The sequence below is a fragment of the Lagenorhynchus albirostris genome, chromosome 8, assembly GCF_949774975.1.
Source record: "Lagenorhynchus albirostris chromosome 8, mLagAlb1.1, whole genome shotgun sequence".
NCBI lineage: Eukaryota > Metazoa > Chordata > Mammalia > Artiodactyla > Delphinidae > Lagenorhynchus > Lagenorhynchus albirostris.
In genome coordinates, this window is record NC_083102.1 from 20,216,835 (window position 1) to 20,234,508 (window position 17,674).

At 49.2% G+C, this 17,674-nt stretch overlaps 1 protein-coding gene across 1 annotated transcript in view; it reads left to right on the forward strand.

The window, feature by feature from the left end:
* The window catches only part of PLXNA4 (plexin A4), a 294,590-nt gene that overhangs the window by 87,443 nt on the left and 189,473 nt on the right, over window positions 1–17,674 (forward strand). The window contains exon 3 of the mRNA XM_060157564.1: window positions 4,500–4,682. Coding sequence (XP_060013547.1) covers window positions 4,500–4,682 — 183 coding nt within the window. The remainder of the gene's footprint in view (window positions 1–4,499; window positions 4,683–17,674) is intronic.

Here is a 17,674-nt window from a genome sequence, read left to right on the forward strand (position 1 = left end):
CCAGAGTTTCTGATCCAGTAGATCTGGGGTGGGGCCCGAGAATTCGCATTTCTGATGAGTAGCGCAACTCTTCTGGATCTTAAGAGTATTTCTCTGCTCCTTCATTCAGCCTCATTGGCCTGATAGAGCTCTAGGAAGTACCACCTTTGCTATTTCATCTTGGTAACATTAGCCCCTTTAATCTTGATCACACCTCTACGAGGTGGATATCATGAATTTCCCCAAAGACGCTAAGACTCACAAAAGTTATCTAAATTGTCTAAGGATGTGACCAACAGTAATAAGAGCTAACACTCTCTTAGCACTTAGTAAGTGCCAGACATTGTTCTACATGTATTAGTCTTTTGCTCCTCACCACAGCACCGGGAAGTATATGCTATTATTATTATCCCTATACTACCCATGATAAACTGGGGCACAGAGAAGTTAAATACCTTGCCCAAGGTCACACAGCATTAAATGGTGGAGCTGGAATTCCAACCTAGGCATTCTGACTCTAGTTCCACAGTGCTAGCCACTGTGGGACTCAAGCCTTTATTTAGTCATCCATCCATCCATCCATTATCCATTTAACGTGTATGTCTTAACCTACTGTGAACCAGGAACCAAGCTAAGGATTCAGACGTGGGTAAAACATAGTCCCATCCTTGAGCTTATGGTCCCTGGAATCCAGTGGATCACCAATCTTAATTTATAAGCCAGGTACCCCATGAGGACATTTATGGAAAGCAGATTTGGGATCTTCTTGATGGGGCAGAAGGGACCCCAGAGGGTGTGGCCCTGTCTAAGGCCTTGAGGTCTATTCACAGGGTTGCCTACCACATATATTCCCATGCAGCAGACCCTAATTACTTTCCTTGGTAAGAATGAAGCTGCTGTCTAATGAGTAAGCACTGTAGCAGTGGCCATAGCTCATCCGTGGGTATTTGTGGAGTGGCAGGGGAGAGATGCAATCTGGGCCTGCGGGCCTGGTGGGCCCCTGCTTACAGCGGAGCCCAGTCCCTTCCTGGCTTCTCTGGCTGCCGCTCTAATCTTGCCGTTAAGGGGCCCAGGGGAGGGCTCGGCCAGGGCCAGACTCCCCCGTTGCCCAGGGTGCTTAGGAATCTGCACCAGCCCTTACCCGTGGAAGGCTTTCGTCCATTAGCCTTCCCTTCCAGGGGCCCGGCATCTGCTCCCTACACCCCAGCCCCCGAGGTCTGCGGGCCCTGCGGGACTCTCCCTCCTCTCTCCTCTGCTCCCAGTGTGGTTATTACTCTGTGGCTTCAGCTCAGACTCAGCGGGTGGTGTCCTTAGAGAGCTGTGCTCTGGCTGGGGGCGGAGGGGTGGGGGGCAGCGTGCAAGGGCCACTCCCTGCCGCCATCCTACTTCTGTTCTGGGCAGGATTTCCATTAAAAAAATTAACATGAAATCCCACCTTACCTTAATGAAGGGCTCTCCGGTTCAGCTGGTGTCTTCACACCTGATATCTCACCTAGGCCTCGGGATGGGCCCGTCTTGCTATTTTACCGTCAAGAAGGTGAGGCCCAGAGGACAGGAGCAGCTTGTGCCAAGATGTGCGGCTGGGAAGCAGCTCAGCTGCCTGTGAACGCGAGACCTGTGCTTTCCCCGACTTCAATGTTAAAACTCCCTCCCCTATCACCCCCGCTTTGAGGAAACGAGGAGTAAGCCCCTTCCCACCCCACGCCACAGCCAGGGGGCTTCAGCATCCACGCAGACCCGGGCTGCTCCTGGTCAAAGGCCTCCATCACCCCTTCATCACCTGGGGCCCCGCTCAGAGGGAGAAATCGAGGTACAGATGAGGCTGGGTGAGAAGCCATCGTCCCTGGAATCTCGGCCCCACGGTAGGAGCCCCAGTTGTCCCCTTTGCCTCATCTGAGCCTGATGACAATACCACGAGGTAGGCAATGCGGGGTGTACCTGTCAGGTACAGGTGAGGAACCCGAGACCTGCCTCCTGATGGGGCCTCGCAGGGAGCTGTCATGAGCTGAAACCAGCCGAGTCCTAGCTGCCAGGCCACCAGGCTGAGCTGTCCTCACTTCCTAACGATGAAAACATTCCTTACTTGGCCCCTTGACATGCAGGATGCCGCAGTGGCAGAGACTTGCAAGTCCCTGACTTTCTGCCTCTGAGCAAGCAGGGATTTAATGTGGCAACTGGCTGAATGCACACTTTTTGTACGTAGTTGGTTTTTATCTCGTGTTCTGCCCAGTGAAGAAGAATGGTATTTGGAAATTGACCACTCAGAAATGTAGTTTCGGGGGGCTGAGCGGCCTGAGCCTTATCAGGTCAGTGAGGCGTGTATTTGTGCCTCACTCCCTGCCTCAGTATCCCCTTGTGCGGAGCAAACAATCATTCGGTCTCACCTACTTGGAAAATGGGTTGTGATGGGTGAGGTCCTTTTGCTAGTGGCAGAAGTCCCAGCAGCACAGTTTAGGGCCCAGAAAGTCCAGGATGAGGACTCCTTCTGAACCAGAGGCAGGAACATACAAGGCCATGAAGATTCCTCAGCTGCCGTCTGAATGCTTGGCAGGTCACGGCAGTTACGTCCAGCAGGGAGAAAACACTGCCCTTGATCTGGATTTTTCCTTCCTCTCTTCTGTCCATCTCTTTCTCTCTCCGCTCTGTCTCCCCCTAGCCCCATTTCCTCATTTTAGGAAAGAACCGTAAAGATCAGACTAGACCTTGAAAGTTTCCTCCCACCTTTGACTCCTATAGTTGCTTTTGAAGGGGTGGGGTGCGTTTGGTCCGGGTTGTGGGGCCAGACCCTTCAATAGAGACCAGAGGCAATGCCAGCTATGGCGCAGTCGTCTGCTCTGCACGTGGCCTGCACGAGCCCGCCCATGCTCTCTCCCTCCCTGCCCTGGCTGCTCCCACCACGATAAGAGGGAGGGTGTCGGTGCTCAGCACATTGTCTTCCCTGAGATGGACAGCACTGCTGGGAGAGAGCTGAGGGAACCCCCGCATCCCTGGAAAGCGCAGAGTTGGCCGGTTTCACGCAGTTCCACTGGCAAGAGCCTGCCTGCTGGTTCTCCAGATGCCTCTTCCTTTGGCTGGATTGAAGCCTTTAAAAAATGACACGTTGTATTTTATTTCACTCCTTTCTCTGCAAAGTCCTAAGACGTTTACAGGCATGAGCTCTATAGGCTTTATGGAAGCTCATCAAAAGGCAGAGGTTGTTTCCTTCATCTTTATAGAGTGGAAAATAAAAGCCCAGGGAGATGGAATGAGTCTTCTAAGAGCACACAGTTCTTCTGAGAAAAAAGGGGAAACCCAGTGCAGGATCCTAGCACCTCGGGGAGATCTGTGCCCACCCAAAGCTGCTCAGTGGAGGGCTCTGGAGGCCCCTCCCCAGCCATTGTCAAGGTCTTCTACACTCCCCAGTAGGACTCCCTAGCTGTGACCCTCTGCTTACATGGGGGTCCGGGAGCCTGGAATAAAACAGGGAGAATTTCAGCTAAAACACTGGGGGGTGGGGGTGGGCAAGGAAATGGGCCAGAGGTTTTTCTTGTTTCTTCCCTGACTGCTGAAATTGTCCCAGAGTCAGAAGCAAGAGTTGGGTCAGTGTGTCCCACAGGGTACCTGGGAAAACAGTCTCTTTAAGGGATGCTAAGAGGTGTTCCGGTCAAAAAAGTGGTTTAGGGAATAAAATGCTGAGAGAACTTTAAACACATTTCTTCCTAAAAAGACTTTACAGACCCTTCTTGTAACAATTAGGAATGTCTTACATGGTGTTAGAATGCACCGCATTTCACTACGTTTCCCAAAGTTATTTGCCCAAAGAGCCCGTTTATGGTAGAATATCTTGTGGGACTGGGGTTCCGGTGGAAGACACTTTGGGAAATGTTGGTGAAGGTATGACAAGGTCAGGCTGCCTGCCCTCCTTTGCCGTGTTCTAAAAGAAGCAGAGAGCCTGAAATGGGACACAGTGAGGCACCTGCGGCCTGCTGAGTTCATCCACAAACCTTCCACTCCTCCTTTCCCCAACCGATTGTCTGTACGTGTCTCTGCCATGGTGTTGTCGCACATGTGTTAACATTTCTAGTTCTCTGTTCCACACGTTTGAGTCTTCGTCTGTGTGTCTGCTCAACAGTAAGTGTGTGGATGTGAAGACCTCGCCCCTCTCACTCCCCAGCAAGGCTGTCTGGAGCCCATGCTCATGGGTGCTGGCCCAGTGCTTTCCCAAGGGATGGTGATGATGGGCCATCTAAACTACGAAGATGGTGCCTGGAGGGGTTGGAGGAGGGGCAGAGAGACCACGGCGCATGGTGTAAAGAGACTCCAGGGATCTGTGACTTTTTGCCATGGTCCTGCAACCTACTTAGATGACTGTTGACAGGTTACCTAGTTTCTCTGGAGCTGAGTTTCTCATGTAATAAAGGAGGGATTTATAACAGGTGATCCATCTGTAAGGATTCTTCTAGCTCCAGAGTTCTCTGACTCAGTACCTCCACCCATTGCCCTGGTGCTCGCTTCTAATTTTTCTCCTCCTTCATTTTCAGCTCCTAACCATTGATGACAACTTCTGTGGCCTTGATATGAATGCCCCCCTGGGTGTGTCTGAGATGGTGCGTGGCATCCCCGTCTTCACGGAGGACAGGGACCGCATGACTTCTGTCATCGCATACGTCTACAAGAATCATTCTCTGGCCTTCGTGGGCACAAAGAGTGGCAAGCTGAAGAAGGTAGGACAAGGTGTAGTCACTTTGGTTCTTGTGGAGACAGCCTGTCCCCACCAGGATGGATGTTCTCTTGCATTCTTTTACTACCTTGGGCCTGGTTGGCAATGATACAGGTTTGAGCTAAGGGCTGTGTTGCTGTTGAGGTCGTCAATGCTACTCTTGTCCTTCACGTGCAGGGTTGTTGTGGGACTCACAGCGGGTGAGTGTGTGGACCCATCTCTTGCGTTGGGCTGGTGTGCTCCTGAGAGGTGCGCGTCTCCAGGTTGCCAGGCCATTCTAAATATGGTGTATTCTGTCCAACTTGGGCTCATGCCCCAAGGCAATAGCTTTATGAGGCCTGGGTGGTTGTGGAGGATGGACAGGGGCAAGGGATATGCCTGTTCCTCCTGCTTCAGCCTTTCTGGCTGGTGCGTCCATCTGGAATCCATTCAGGGAAACCGACAGAGGAAAGTGTCGTACCTGCTGGAGTTGCTGTTAGGGCTAAGAGCCAAGTCATGGGACGGGGAAACCCTGGATGTTTTGGGGGCACAGAACTGCCCTAGGGGGAGTAGAACCGTGTGATCTGGGGATGTGAGTTTTCCTCCTCGTTCTCCAGAAGCTTGCTGGCTTCAGGGGCACTGGGTGGCCTTGGCCCGTCCGCCGTGTTGGGGGCCCCTATCTATCCAGAACTATTTTCTCGCCCACCTCTGCTTGGGTTCTCGTCTCAGTGAGTTGGTGCTGGCCCCATAGGGTGCCCTCCTTGTTGGAATAAAAGCCTTTCCAAGACTCTAGGCAGTAGGTCCTGTTTTCTGTTGGCTGATAATCATACTTGAGTCTTTTCCCTGGGAAATATTGATGACTCCGTGTGGAGGTCCTGCTTGTTTTAATTGGGCTTCCCTTGGAATTCACTGGACATTGTGTGATTCACATGGATAAAGTGGCGCTGCCTGATCTGAGACTGAAGTTTGATGGCTGCTCTTCTCTTTGCTGTATTTGTGGGTGTTCGCTGGATGGTCAAGGGGAAGTGCTCTCTGCAAATCTAGGGACTGTGCCTGTTCTCCCATCCTACTGTGTGACAGCCCATTTCAGCACTTGTTTTTTTCTTTAGAGTGTACGTCTCTGTGGAACAGGCAGTGGGGCTGGATGGGGAGAGGTGGGGAGCAGAGGGTGTGGGGGTTGGGAATGTGCGTGGAACAGTTACATGCATAGCAGCTGGAAGAAGAAACGTGTTGGGGAAACGCCGTGGCACGCTGCAAGGGTGATGCAGGCAACATGCCACGTGTCTGGGATTGCCCACCTCATCGTAGTGTGCTGCCTTCTGTGTCAAGTTAACAAACAATTTAACCATCATCCACATAGCTTTAAGAATTACATTTTATGGTCTGCCTTCTGTGAAGAATATATTAAACACAATTGAATGTTTTCTTGCCGCCTTGATCTTCTCGTTTAGATTATTACTCACATGTTGAACGGGGTTCGCGGACGCCCGGGGAAGATGCTGGGAGGTGTAGGTGTGTTGTGTTTGATCGCTGTAGCCTTCCCGGCTCTTCTTCTAGCGTACCGTGTCACTCAGCACTTCCAGATGCTGCCAGGAAGTACTGGTCCACATCAGCGCCTTTCTTCCTCCCTCAGTCTGCGGCTTCCAGCTTTCAGTGAGCTAGGAAATCAGATAACCAAGCTTGCTGAAATTGTGTCTGATAAGCCTCAGTATAAATCGAGGAGGGAAGTCCACGGGCTGTAGAGCAGGGACCGCGGGGACGTTTCCATTAGCTGCTCAGATGACTTCATTCTTCACTAAGAGTCAAGGAATTTGATTTGCTGGCAAAGCGAAGTCTGAATACCGAAAGCCTTCCCACATGCAGTTCACACAGTGAAATGTCTTGACCTGCTTTGCTTGCCCTGATGGGTGAATAAGTCCTGTTGAGGGTAAATACGTAAGAAGGAAATTTGGGGTGCTTTAGCTCTTGTCTCTGCGGAGCCCAATCTCAGTGCAAGGGAGAGGTGACTTCCTGCAATGTGCTGAAACATGCCCACCCCCTAAACTTCCTACCAGGTGCAGAGGATCCTTCACTTTCTGGCCAGACTGAGTAGACCCTGTAGGTTTTTTTTTTTTCCCCTGCTGTTGTCTGAGCAGGTTGGTATATGGTGTCAGTGAAATAAACCTTGAAAATTCAGTGCACACAACAGAACAGAAAGTTGTTTTCTCTTGGCGACGGGGGGGGGGGGGGGGAGATGTTTCTTGGCCGTGGCTGCATCGTAAACCCAAGACGGTCGACTGGCAAATGTGTGCTCTTGGTCAGAGGGTGGACAGAGGCTCATGGGGGCTGGCTCCCTCTCCCCTGTGGAAGCCGGCCTCCTGATGGGAGGTGAGAGTGCAGCCCATCTCCATGAGTGTGGGCTGAGGACACCTCCGGGAGCTTGGGCAGGCCAAGTGCACACAGACATCCCTCATGGGGCAGGCTGTGGGCAAAGCCTTGCCTTGAAGTGTCCCCAGAGGTCAGCCAGGCCAGCAATGACAGGCAACCCCTGAGCGGGAGCCTTGGGACTTTATAAACCGTGGGCTGGCCTTTCTCATCTTTTACTTCGCGGGGGTGGGAGGGCTTATATAAGAACAGTTCTGTTTCAGCCACCTGGGACATTACATTTAATTTCCAGAACTATAGTGGGACTGGTGAAGCATAAACATTTGAGAGGTAAGACCAGAGGGTCACGTGGGGGCGGAATGAGCCAGTGGCCCTCCCGGGGAAAGCCAGGCCATCAGGGCAGCCAAACTTTCTGCTCCACGAGCTCTGAGCGGGAGCCTTTTTAATAGTTTAGCTGAAGCTCAGCTACCCTCCTGCAGACTCAGCACAGCTGGCCCAGGGGGACAGTCTGAGTTGGTAAAGGAAAGCCGGGCCGCCGAGTCTGTTGTTTGAAATAATAAAAAGCGAAACTGGCCAGTTTATTTATTTTTTCTAAACAATAGAATTTCCCAGCACCCTTGCTCGCTGAGCACCACTCCCCTTTCCTTGTAATAACTCTGCCTTGCTTTTCCAAGAGGTTATCAGGACCCCATTCACCTTTTGGGCAGAGGCCCAGCCATGAAAAGCTCTGGGACTGCAGGAGGACTTAGCAGGAAGTTTTGTGAGCTACTGAAACCAGGGGGCGAGAATAATGGAAATCACACTGTCGCCGTAATTACAGAGCTGGTTTCTCTGAGCCCTGTAATAATCTCCCGTGTGTATCAAGGGCCTCGCGGAAGTTCTCTGCAATATGACAAGAGACTCAAGGTGGGAAGGCTGGGTGGGAGGGGGTTGGGAGGTTTGCTAAGAGTAAGGGAGTTTGCTGTGAGTTTCAGGGGTCCAGGAGCTAGACTGTAGCTATCCATGGGCTGCCTTCAAAATTACTGCCTTTTCATTTTGTTTGAAAGGTGTGGGTCCCCATCGTTTGCGACCTTGTCTCTGATGACCATAATTTCACTCCTTTAGTGCACACATCACATGAGGCAGGGGGAAAGGAGGTGAGGAAAGTACCAATTTGGACGTCTTATTTTTTCTGATGTGTGTGTGCCGCAGCTGGCATTGGCATCCTTTTCCATGGGCTGTTAAGAAATGTGGCACATAAATGCTCCAGTCATCAGGAGGTGCCTAGGAAGTTAGGAATAAGTCACAGACTATTGCAATTTCAACTATAGGGAAAACTCTTAAGGCAAACAGCATCCTGATTTGCTTTAAGATGTCCGTTTAAATCTGGAAAACTTTGAACCGGCTTGGGCTAACGAGGTCAGTGTTGCCTCAGAAGGACGAGACCTCTTTGCTTGAATATTCCAGCCAGAAGTCCACCCTGCTTTCTCTGTCTCTGTTACATTTTTACCACTAAGTGATCATATTTTATGGCTGCTGTTCAGCAGTGAATTACTGCCTGACGTTAGGGGGAGAGTAATGTTCATTGTGAACCAAAACATCATAAACTTATACTTGAGGTGTGCTTGCTCCTTTCATTTTGTGATTGCATCTTTCCTGGGTGTTTTGTTAGGTTGAACTGCTCACACGAAGGGGCAGAACACTTGATGGATGTTGGTTAAGCGGAACCCTGGCTGCCCTGCTACTGGCTTGTCGTAGGATGCGCGTGTGTGCACATGTGAGCACACACATGGGCAAACCACGCCATACCAGCCCCTCTGGATAGGAATTGGGTGTGTGTCAGCGTGGAGGGTCAACAGCAGTAGATAACACAAAGTCATTCTTCTTGGGAATTGTCATGCAGATTAATTCCGTCTTCCTAATTTTTTTCTCTTGAGCCTCTTTGAATTATTTTTACGTTTTGTTTTATTTTATTTTATTTAAATATAGTGGATTTACAGTGTTGTGTTAGCTTCAGGTGTACAGCAAAGTGATTCAGTTATATCTATCTTTCTATCTTTTCTTTTTTCAGATTCTTTTCCCTTACAGATTATTACAAAACATTGAGCGTAGTTCCCTGTGCTATGCCAGTAAGTAGCTCCTTATTGGTTATCTATTTTATATATAGAAGTATGTATACGCTAATCTCAAACTCTTAATTTATTCCTCCCCCGCCTTTCCCCTTTGGTAATAATAAGTTGTCTATGTCTGTGGGTCTATTTCTGTTTTGTATATAAGTTCATTTGTATCCTATTTTTAAAAGATGCCACACATAAGTGATACATATGATATTTGTCTTTCTCTGTCTGAGCCTGTTTGAAATGGATCTGCTCATGTTCTGTAGGCCCTGACTGTGGGTCCAGAAAGGCAACCAGCCAGAGGTAGAGGGAGACCCACCTGAAGCTGTGTCGTTCTGAACATAAGTTCTCAGGAATGGGTGCTGTGTGTATGTGTCTCTGTAATGCTTGAGTCACAGAGCAACACCAGATCAGAGATGCGTGGCCCCTGCCCTGCAACTTCCTCAGTGTATCTGAGAACTCTCCTTAACATTCACCTGGAAATTTAAATCAACTTTAACTAAAAAGAAATTCATGCCCCGGAAGGCTCTCCAGATGGCTGGAGGCATCACAAAATCCAATAGAGATACAGCTGGAACTCCAGCTTGCCCAGGGCCCTGCCATCAGAGCAGAGGCCGAGTGTACCTGGTGTAGGGTTTGGTCAGTTTGCTCTGACATGTTAGGAATTTCTCAAACCAGAGCTGCTGGCCAGTTTGCATGTGTTTAGATACCCAAGCAGAAGAGAAATATGGAAGAATCAATGCTGGACAATTTCCATTATGGGAGGAGTCCATCAAAGCTTCTTTTTCTTTTCTTTTTTTCTTTTTTTTTTTTTGATTATTTTCACCGTGTTCTGTTTTTGCGTTTCCCACCCCTGGTTTTGCAAGTAGTAAGCCTGTATAGATCTTAACCTGTGAGTTAAGTGAGGGGGAGGCTGAGGCGGAGGGTGTCGTAGACAGAAGAGCACAGCAGATGTTCCGGGGGGCCCCCTCCTTCCTCTGACTTCACATCTGAGCAGGGACAGAGAGACAGCTGTTGGCTCCTCAGCTCTTCAAACCTGGGGATCCTGGGACTGGCCTTCAGACCAGCTTCACCTTGTGCCTACCCGTCCACATCTCACGGTCCTCCCCCCACCTTGTTTCAATCTCCTCCGCTAGGTCGTAGGCCTTTTTGTCCATGTTGTACCCAGGAGATATGGAAACCAGCTAAGCTTGACAGTATCCTCTTGGGTATATCTTATATTCTTGAACAATATCAAGCCCTCACTCAACCATCCTTTTTGCGTAAATGTGTCCTCATTGGCACTATTTTCTTATCCTATCCTACTTTTCACTACTTGGCCCTGAGGCTCACCCACTGTCCCTGCAGGTCCCTGGTGGGGATCCCAGGTGGTCACCAGTGCTGACCTGAGTGGGGTCGGGGTGGTGTCCTCCCAATTCCACATCTGCTGCAGACCCTCCCAAGGCAGTTCGATGCCAAGAGGTGGGGCTTGGACTCATTCTCCTCCTGGTGTCCTCTTGAGACACACTGAGATCCCCAGAAAATGCTACCCTGGGCACATTTGTCATCCTATTTTCCAAACGATCATTGCTACTGCACATGATTTAAGGAGAAGGTTTTAGGTGAGCTTTGCCAGTTCAAGATTAATTGATACATGTGTGCCATTTTTTTGGAATCATATGTGCGTGTGTATATATATATACATTTGTGTAGAATGATCCTGATCATAAATTAAAACGCAGACATGAACATTGAAGAAAGTGCTGCAGAAACACCCCAAATCATAGAGCGCACTCAGTCAGCTGATGCTCAAATGCCAGACGTGCTGGAGGAATTCATCCAGTGACACATGCAACTGAAGTAAAATATTGTGCTTTACAAGAACGTATCATTAAAATGAAAACTAGCGGCATATCAGGAGTCTGGCCATGTAACCAAGACAACAAATATGGGAAAGGATAAAAGACATGATGTACCAGAGGAAGAGGGAGGAAGCAGGAAGCAAGAGGAGGAGGTGGGCCCCCAGCTGTAAATGGTCCCCTCACTGTTGGGCTCATAGCTGATAGACTCTGGATGGGAAGAGAATAGAATCCAGATGGTGATACCAGTGGCAGCTCTCAGCAAGAACAGGACCACGGATGGGGAAGGCAGTGGTAGCCAGATTGACTCAGAGCCCACCAGCTGAAGCTCTGATTAGGGGTCTTCTTATAGTTCCTACTTGTTCTCAAGTGACCTCCTGTGAATGTGGCCACTGGGCTTACTTCCTGGTGGTGTCCTGGTGCTCTTTCCGGCAGCTTTGGTTTCTCATAGAGGCGTTCACAGTGACTTCTAAAAGAGCTCCTCGAGTCTCCTGCATTCACTCCATGCCTTCTATCCTGTCCCCAGGGGACACAAATGTATTGGTTATGGATTGATGTGTAACAGATGACTCTGAAACCTAGAGGCTTAAAACAACACTTACCTCACAGGGTCTGTGGGGCAGGATTCCAGGCCCGGCTTAGCTAGGTCCTCTGGCTCAGGGTTGCGCACAGACTATAGTCAAGGTGTTGGCTGGGGCAGCCACCATCTCCAGGCTCAAGGACGGACTGGGAGAGGATCCTCTTCCAAGATCAAGCACGTGGCAGTACAAGGCCTCAGGCCCTCACTGGAGACATCAGTCCCTTGTCATGTGGGCCTCTCCGTCGTGACGGCCGCTCACACCACATGGCAGCTGACAGAGAGAGAACCAAGAGACGGCGAGCATGATGACAGCCAGTCTTTTTGCTAATTTCAGAAGTGTCATCCTATCACTTCTGCATCATCCTATTCACTAGAAGCTAGTCACATGGTCCAGCCCACACTCAGGGGAGGGGCGTCCACAAAGCAGGAATACCAGGAGGCAGGGGTCACTGAGGTCATCTTAGAGGCTGCCTGCCACACGAGGGCTTTGTTTCTGGACCATCAAGGATACCGGAACCAATATTTTTAAAGTTCAAGTTGAGTTTTAGTGATATAGGAAGGGGCACAGCTCTGCTCAGGAGCCAAGGTGGCCCCAGCACTGAATCCTGACTGCTGGCTCCCAGAGGTTTTGGTTGACATAGTAGAGAACCCAGAGGATGAGCAGGAAGGAGCGAATCCCACAGGGCCAGAGAGGGTGCCGCACCATCCTCAGCAGGAGGTCTGGGAGCACGTGGGGACCACTCTGGGGGCTCTGCTGATCTTATGGAAACAGTGGTGGTTTATAAGGGTGGATGAGAGAGACTTACGTTTCAAGTCGGGAACTGATGAGAGCTCTGTGTGCATGGAGAATCCATGCCTCCTGACTGATCTCTTTGAAGGATCACCTATTTAGGAAAGGGTCATTTTCCTGTGAATTAGAGCTGGCAGGAAAGAGGATGAGAAGGGAACTCTTCTCTTGTTGCAGAGCACGGGCTCTAGGCACGTGGGCTTCAGTAGTTGTGGCTCACGGGCTCTAGAGTGCAGGCTCAGTAGCTATGGCACATGGGCTTAGTTGCTCCGCAGCATGTGGGATCTTCCCAGACCAGGGATCAAACCCATGTCCCCTGCATTGGCAGGTGGATTCTTAACTACTGCGCCACCAAGGAAGTCCCGCCCCTCACATTTTGAGTCTCAAGGGTCCCGGCTAAATTGAAATACTAAGGAAGAGGCTCCCACCTGAGAGACTGTGGGGTTCCCACCTACACAGCAGCTCTCGCATCACCAACCTCCCTCCAAGGACAACTTCCCTCCGAAGGGACAATTATGCTGGAGCCCATCCCACAGCAGAGTGGGCAGTGGCCTTGGGGAAGGGCCCGAAGTTTTCCGGGAAACAAGCTGTGCTTTTCCACTTACCACTGACCTGCCACCCAGGACTCATTTGGGGTGTTTGTCTTTGGGGTTCTCACTAGAATTCTCTCTCCGAACAGCCTGTGGGACTGTGTGTAGTGGTTCTTGATTCCTTTTCCTGTTGCTGCTCGGCCAACATCCCTGTCTTTTCTCATTTGCTAGACAGCTGCAAACTGAGTCATACCCCATAACTGCTTGGCAAGTCCTCTGCAGCTGAGGATCTAATTATACCATCTCCTTGGACCCCTGGTCATTTTAGCACCTACCTCCACCAGCCCCTCCAACCTTCCTTTTCTTTCTAAATGCCAGTCTCCTCCACCCGAGCCTCTTGGCTTTTCTCTGTCCTGGACCTACTCACCCCACATTTACTCTCTCAGCTCTTAACCTTTGCTGCCTGTCGCTGTGCAGCATTGGACTCTTACCACAGGCAGGTCCACTCTCATGTTATCTTGACCAGTTACCCCGGATGACTGTGGGGTAGTAAGTCACGAGGTAGCTCTGGCTCCATGATTTCTTTATAGATTTGGTGGCTTGAGGGACACTGTGATCAGATGGTTTACTCTGTTGACCTGCTTTGCCCTGTTGGTGCCCGTGTGAGTCTCATTAGGAAAAGTGGGCCAACGAGTGGATCCATGAGCAGTGGGTGTTGGCTCAGGGGTCCTCCCCCCTCCACAGGCTCTCCCTTCCTTAGGACCACTCTCTGGCATCCCCAGTGCCTCCCTCATCCTAGTTTTTCTGCTGGGACCTCCTTTGAGTCCCCTTCCAGAAGGTTCCTCCCCCCTCTCCCCCAAGGCTCCAGAGGCCTTGGAAGCAAGCAGGGTGGAAGGGAAGACATACAGGAAGAGGCTCCCCCATTCCACTTTCGCTAGGGAGATGGACTGTCTTTCTGCTTAACCACTCACTTCTCCCACCAGATTGAGAGTGTGCCGGGGCTGGGGGAGCCGAACTTGAGGGTGCCCTCAATGAATGGTTGGAGTTGAGAGACCAGAACGATGCTGAAGCCACCTTATGACCCGCTCTCATCACTGCATCTACAAGCTACACCAAATCTTGCTGCTTTCCAGGTCTTCCCAGTGGGAATCTCAGTTGCCAAGTGTTGTTTCAGGCAGGATTATACCTAAGATCACATGGGTATCTTACAGGCTTGGTGGTTTCTGATAACAGTGAAGGTGGTTAGATACATTTGGTTCATTCTTAAAGATCTGTGAGTGGATAAATTCTTTAACTTGGTCCTTCTGCTAACTTGCCAGCATTCCCCGCAGTGTTCACTCAGCTCCTTCCCTTTCGTCCTACCTTCCCCAAAGAGCACAGCATTTATCCATGCTCTTCTACCAGATACAGGATCCCTTTACAGATATTTTCCATGATGGGTGCACAGGCTTTTGAGAAGTTGTATGTACTTATAACCATATTTTAAATGCTTTAGATGAGCATGCATAGAATGTCTTATATAATCTTTATGATTAAAGCTCTTCTGGGTCTTCCCCCAGACATACCAGGCTTGGGAGAGGAAATTAACATTTTAAACCTCATTCACAGAATCCATCTTTCTTAGATCCCATGAGGTTTAATCAGGCAAGATCAGCTGAGGCCCTGTATGGACCTGAACTTGCACGCTGTTGGCCTCAAGTGCCGCTGTGGCAGCTGGGGTGCTAGACTCCTCCATGAGCTGGGCAGGGTCAAGGCCACCTTGATGCAGGTAGACTGACTGCTTCATTGCCTCAACTAGGTTGTGGGCTTCTTAACCCGATGGAAAGGTCACGGGCTTAAGAGATACGAGTTCATCAAAGGAACCAATAAATCCTTTTCTAAACTGAAGAATCCTTTTCTAAAATTAATAGCCTCCGAATGTATCTATTTTACCAACTTGAGTTTTTATTCAGTCACATTTTGATTACCCAGAAATCATAGGCAATAGAAGGTTTCAAAATCTGAGAATTCTTCCTGAGAGGAATTTGTTCATTTTCTTCGCATAAAAAATACATTTATTAACACATCTGGATCTTTCCCCCAGCGTGTCTAAGCCTTTTCCAGTTAGATATAGGTGCCCAGCACAGCGCTTTCCTGAAGGTAACAAACGCTAAGTAAAAAATGTATTTGAAGATTGACTCTTGGGTCTAAGGGTCTTATAGTACGTGTGTGTGTGTGCGTGTGTGTGTGTGTGTGTGTGTGTAAGTGTAGGTGTATCAGCTAGCTTAGGCTAAGTCATGCTGCAGTAACAAATGACCCCCAGATTTAAGTGGCTACAACAACAGCATGAGCTCGTTTCCAGCTCATGTCCATGTCCACTCTGGTTTGGCAGCAGCTATGCTCTATGTCATTTATTTGGGACAGAAGCTGAAGACATGCCAATCTCCTTCCTGGCAGAAGGAAAAGAGAGATGGCTGTTAATGCTGCTGCTTGGAAGTGGCACATGTCATTGTCCCTCACATTTTATTGGCTAAGCCAAAGGGAATGGTGTGGAGAGTGTATCCTCGCCACAGGAAGAGGCCTGGTGCGTATATGTGTAGGGAGGTGGGAGGGAGGGGCAGAGAATATTTTGTCAATAATACAGTTTACTCTAAGGATTCTTATTGTGAACATCGCACTGAATCCAGACATACCGACTTGGCCCATCCGTAATGTGTTAGGTGTTTCTTGAGTTAATGAGCACATGGTGTCTTCTTACTTAATATTGGAGAAGAGGTATGAAGAATACAGGATATGGCTGATTTTATGTCATCAAGCCCAGACATAGTGTTGGAGATTTTTTTAAAAATGAAATCCTCTATCAGCTTGTTTTCCTGTGATTTGCTTTTTCTTCTGAAACTGAAATTGGAATTGTTCAGATCGTTCCATTCGTCAGGCTCTGGATGTTTGTGTTTCCCTGCATCCAGTTTTCCTACAGAGTGAGGGTACTTTTCTACTTAAATACAAAGATTAGATTGTGTTCAGCAGATGTCTCTTGGGATAATTAAATTATCCAAATTTGTTACATCATTTCTCTTAACTACAATTAAATGGAGGCTTCCAAATGAATTTTCCCCATTTCTTCCAAATTAATTTAACCCCCCAAAATTCTCCTACTTCCCCTCTGAATTCTGCTTTTCTGACTGTGAATTCCAAAACATTCACCCTGGACATAGGCAGGACCCCTGGCCCTTGAAATTCATCCTCCAGGCAAGAAACCCAATCTGGGAATTCCGGTTCCAAAGCTGACTACTGACTCAGGACCAGCTCACAGACCTCCTTGTCAGGGTTCCCCGCCATCTGCTCCTCTCTGGAAAAGGCAGAAGTGCAGAGCTGGAATCCTGAATGGAGGAAGCCGTCCTGCAGATTGGTTTGAAAAACATTGATTTTTAGCCCTCAACCTCATTCTGTAGATTGCCAGTTTTTTGGCTGACATGTCTTAAATTTACATCACATTGATGATGTCTGAGGAGTCATTGAGCATCCATAACTGGGTAAAATGATATGTATTTTCCTGGCTGAGCTAGTGACAGCGATTGGAAGGGCCTTGGCAATCACAGAAAGCAGTTGCCCTGCTGCAGCTATGCTAGGAGGAGCCCTCTGATCCTTTCCAAGCTCGTCACCTTCTATTTTCAGGTGGGTAAGAGATATACCCACATATGCGTGACTGTGAGCCCTCTCCCACATGTGCATATACATTCATGTCATAAACATGCACATGTACTTAATCCCATGCATGCTGATGTGTGCACACACACTTAGGAACCAGACCCTTCTCTTTTAAAAAAAATTTTTTTATTGAATTACAGTTGATTTACAGTGTTGTGCTAATTTCTGCTGTACAGCACAGTGACTCAGTTATACACATATATACGTTCTTTTTCTTATATTTTTTTCCATTATGGTCTATCCCAGGAGATTGGCTACAGTTCCCTGTACTACACAGTAGGACCTTATTGTTTATCGATTCTAAATGTAATACTTTGCATCGACTAACCCCAAACTCCCAGTCCATCCCACTCCCTAACCCCCCAGCCCACCCACCTGGCAACCGCAAGTCTCTATGTCTGTGAGTCTGTTTTTGTTTTGTAGGTACTTTCCTCTGTGCCATAGTTCAGATTCCAGACCCTTCTCTTTGCGCTCAAGCCCGGGGCTGGTCCTCCCTGGGATCTGCTCTCTTGGACTGAGCCCCACCCACCTCCCTCACGTTCTCTCTGGGAAATTAGCAGCACGCCATCTAATCAGTTTACCTCTGACTCGCCCCACTTTGGCTTCGAGATGATGACAGAGTGGAGCTATTTAGCTGTCAAATGCTGTGACTATCGCCCAGATGGACAGCGCCTCAAATATCAGAGTGGTTTCATTCTCCCCCGTGTGTGTGTGTGTGTGTGTGTGCGCGCGCGCGTGCGTGTGTGTGTGTGTGTGTGTGTGTGTGTGTGTGTGTGTGGTTGGGGGATGGGTGGGTAATGAGTCTCCCAGTTGCTTTTTGAAGTGCTTCATGCATCTGCCTTTAATTTTAATGCCTCTTGCCTGCTGACCTCGCTTCCCGGCAGCCAGCCCCAGCCTAAGTGTGATTCCCATAATTAGCTTAGTGATAATTTAATCTCCATGCTTTAAATCTGATTGTTTTTGAGGGACTTGGGTCTGAGGACAGGGGAAAGGGGAACTTTGCTCCTTGTTTGACCTTTGTTTTTGTCTGGACTCTTTCTCTGACCAGGGCAGGATCAGAGGGAAATAGCTGGGTTGGGTGAGGGGACACAGGGAGACAGAGGCTCATGGCATTGTGGGTAGATTCTAGAAAGGA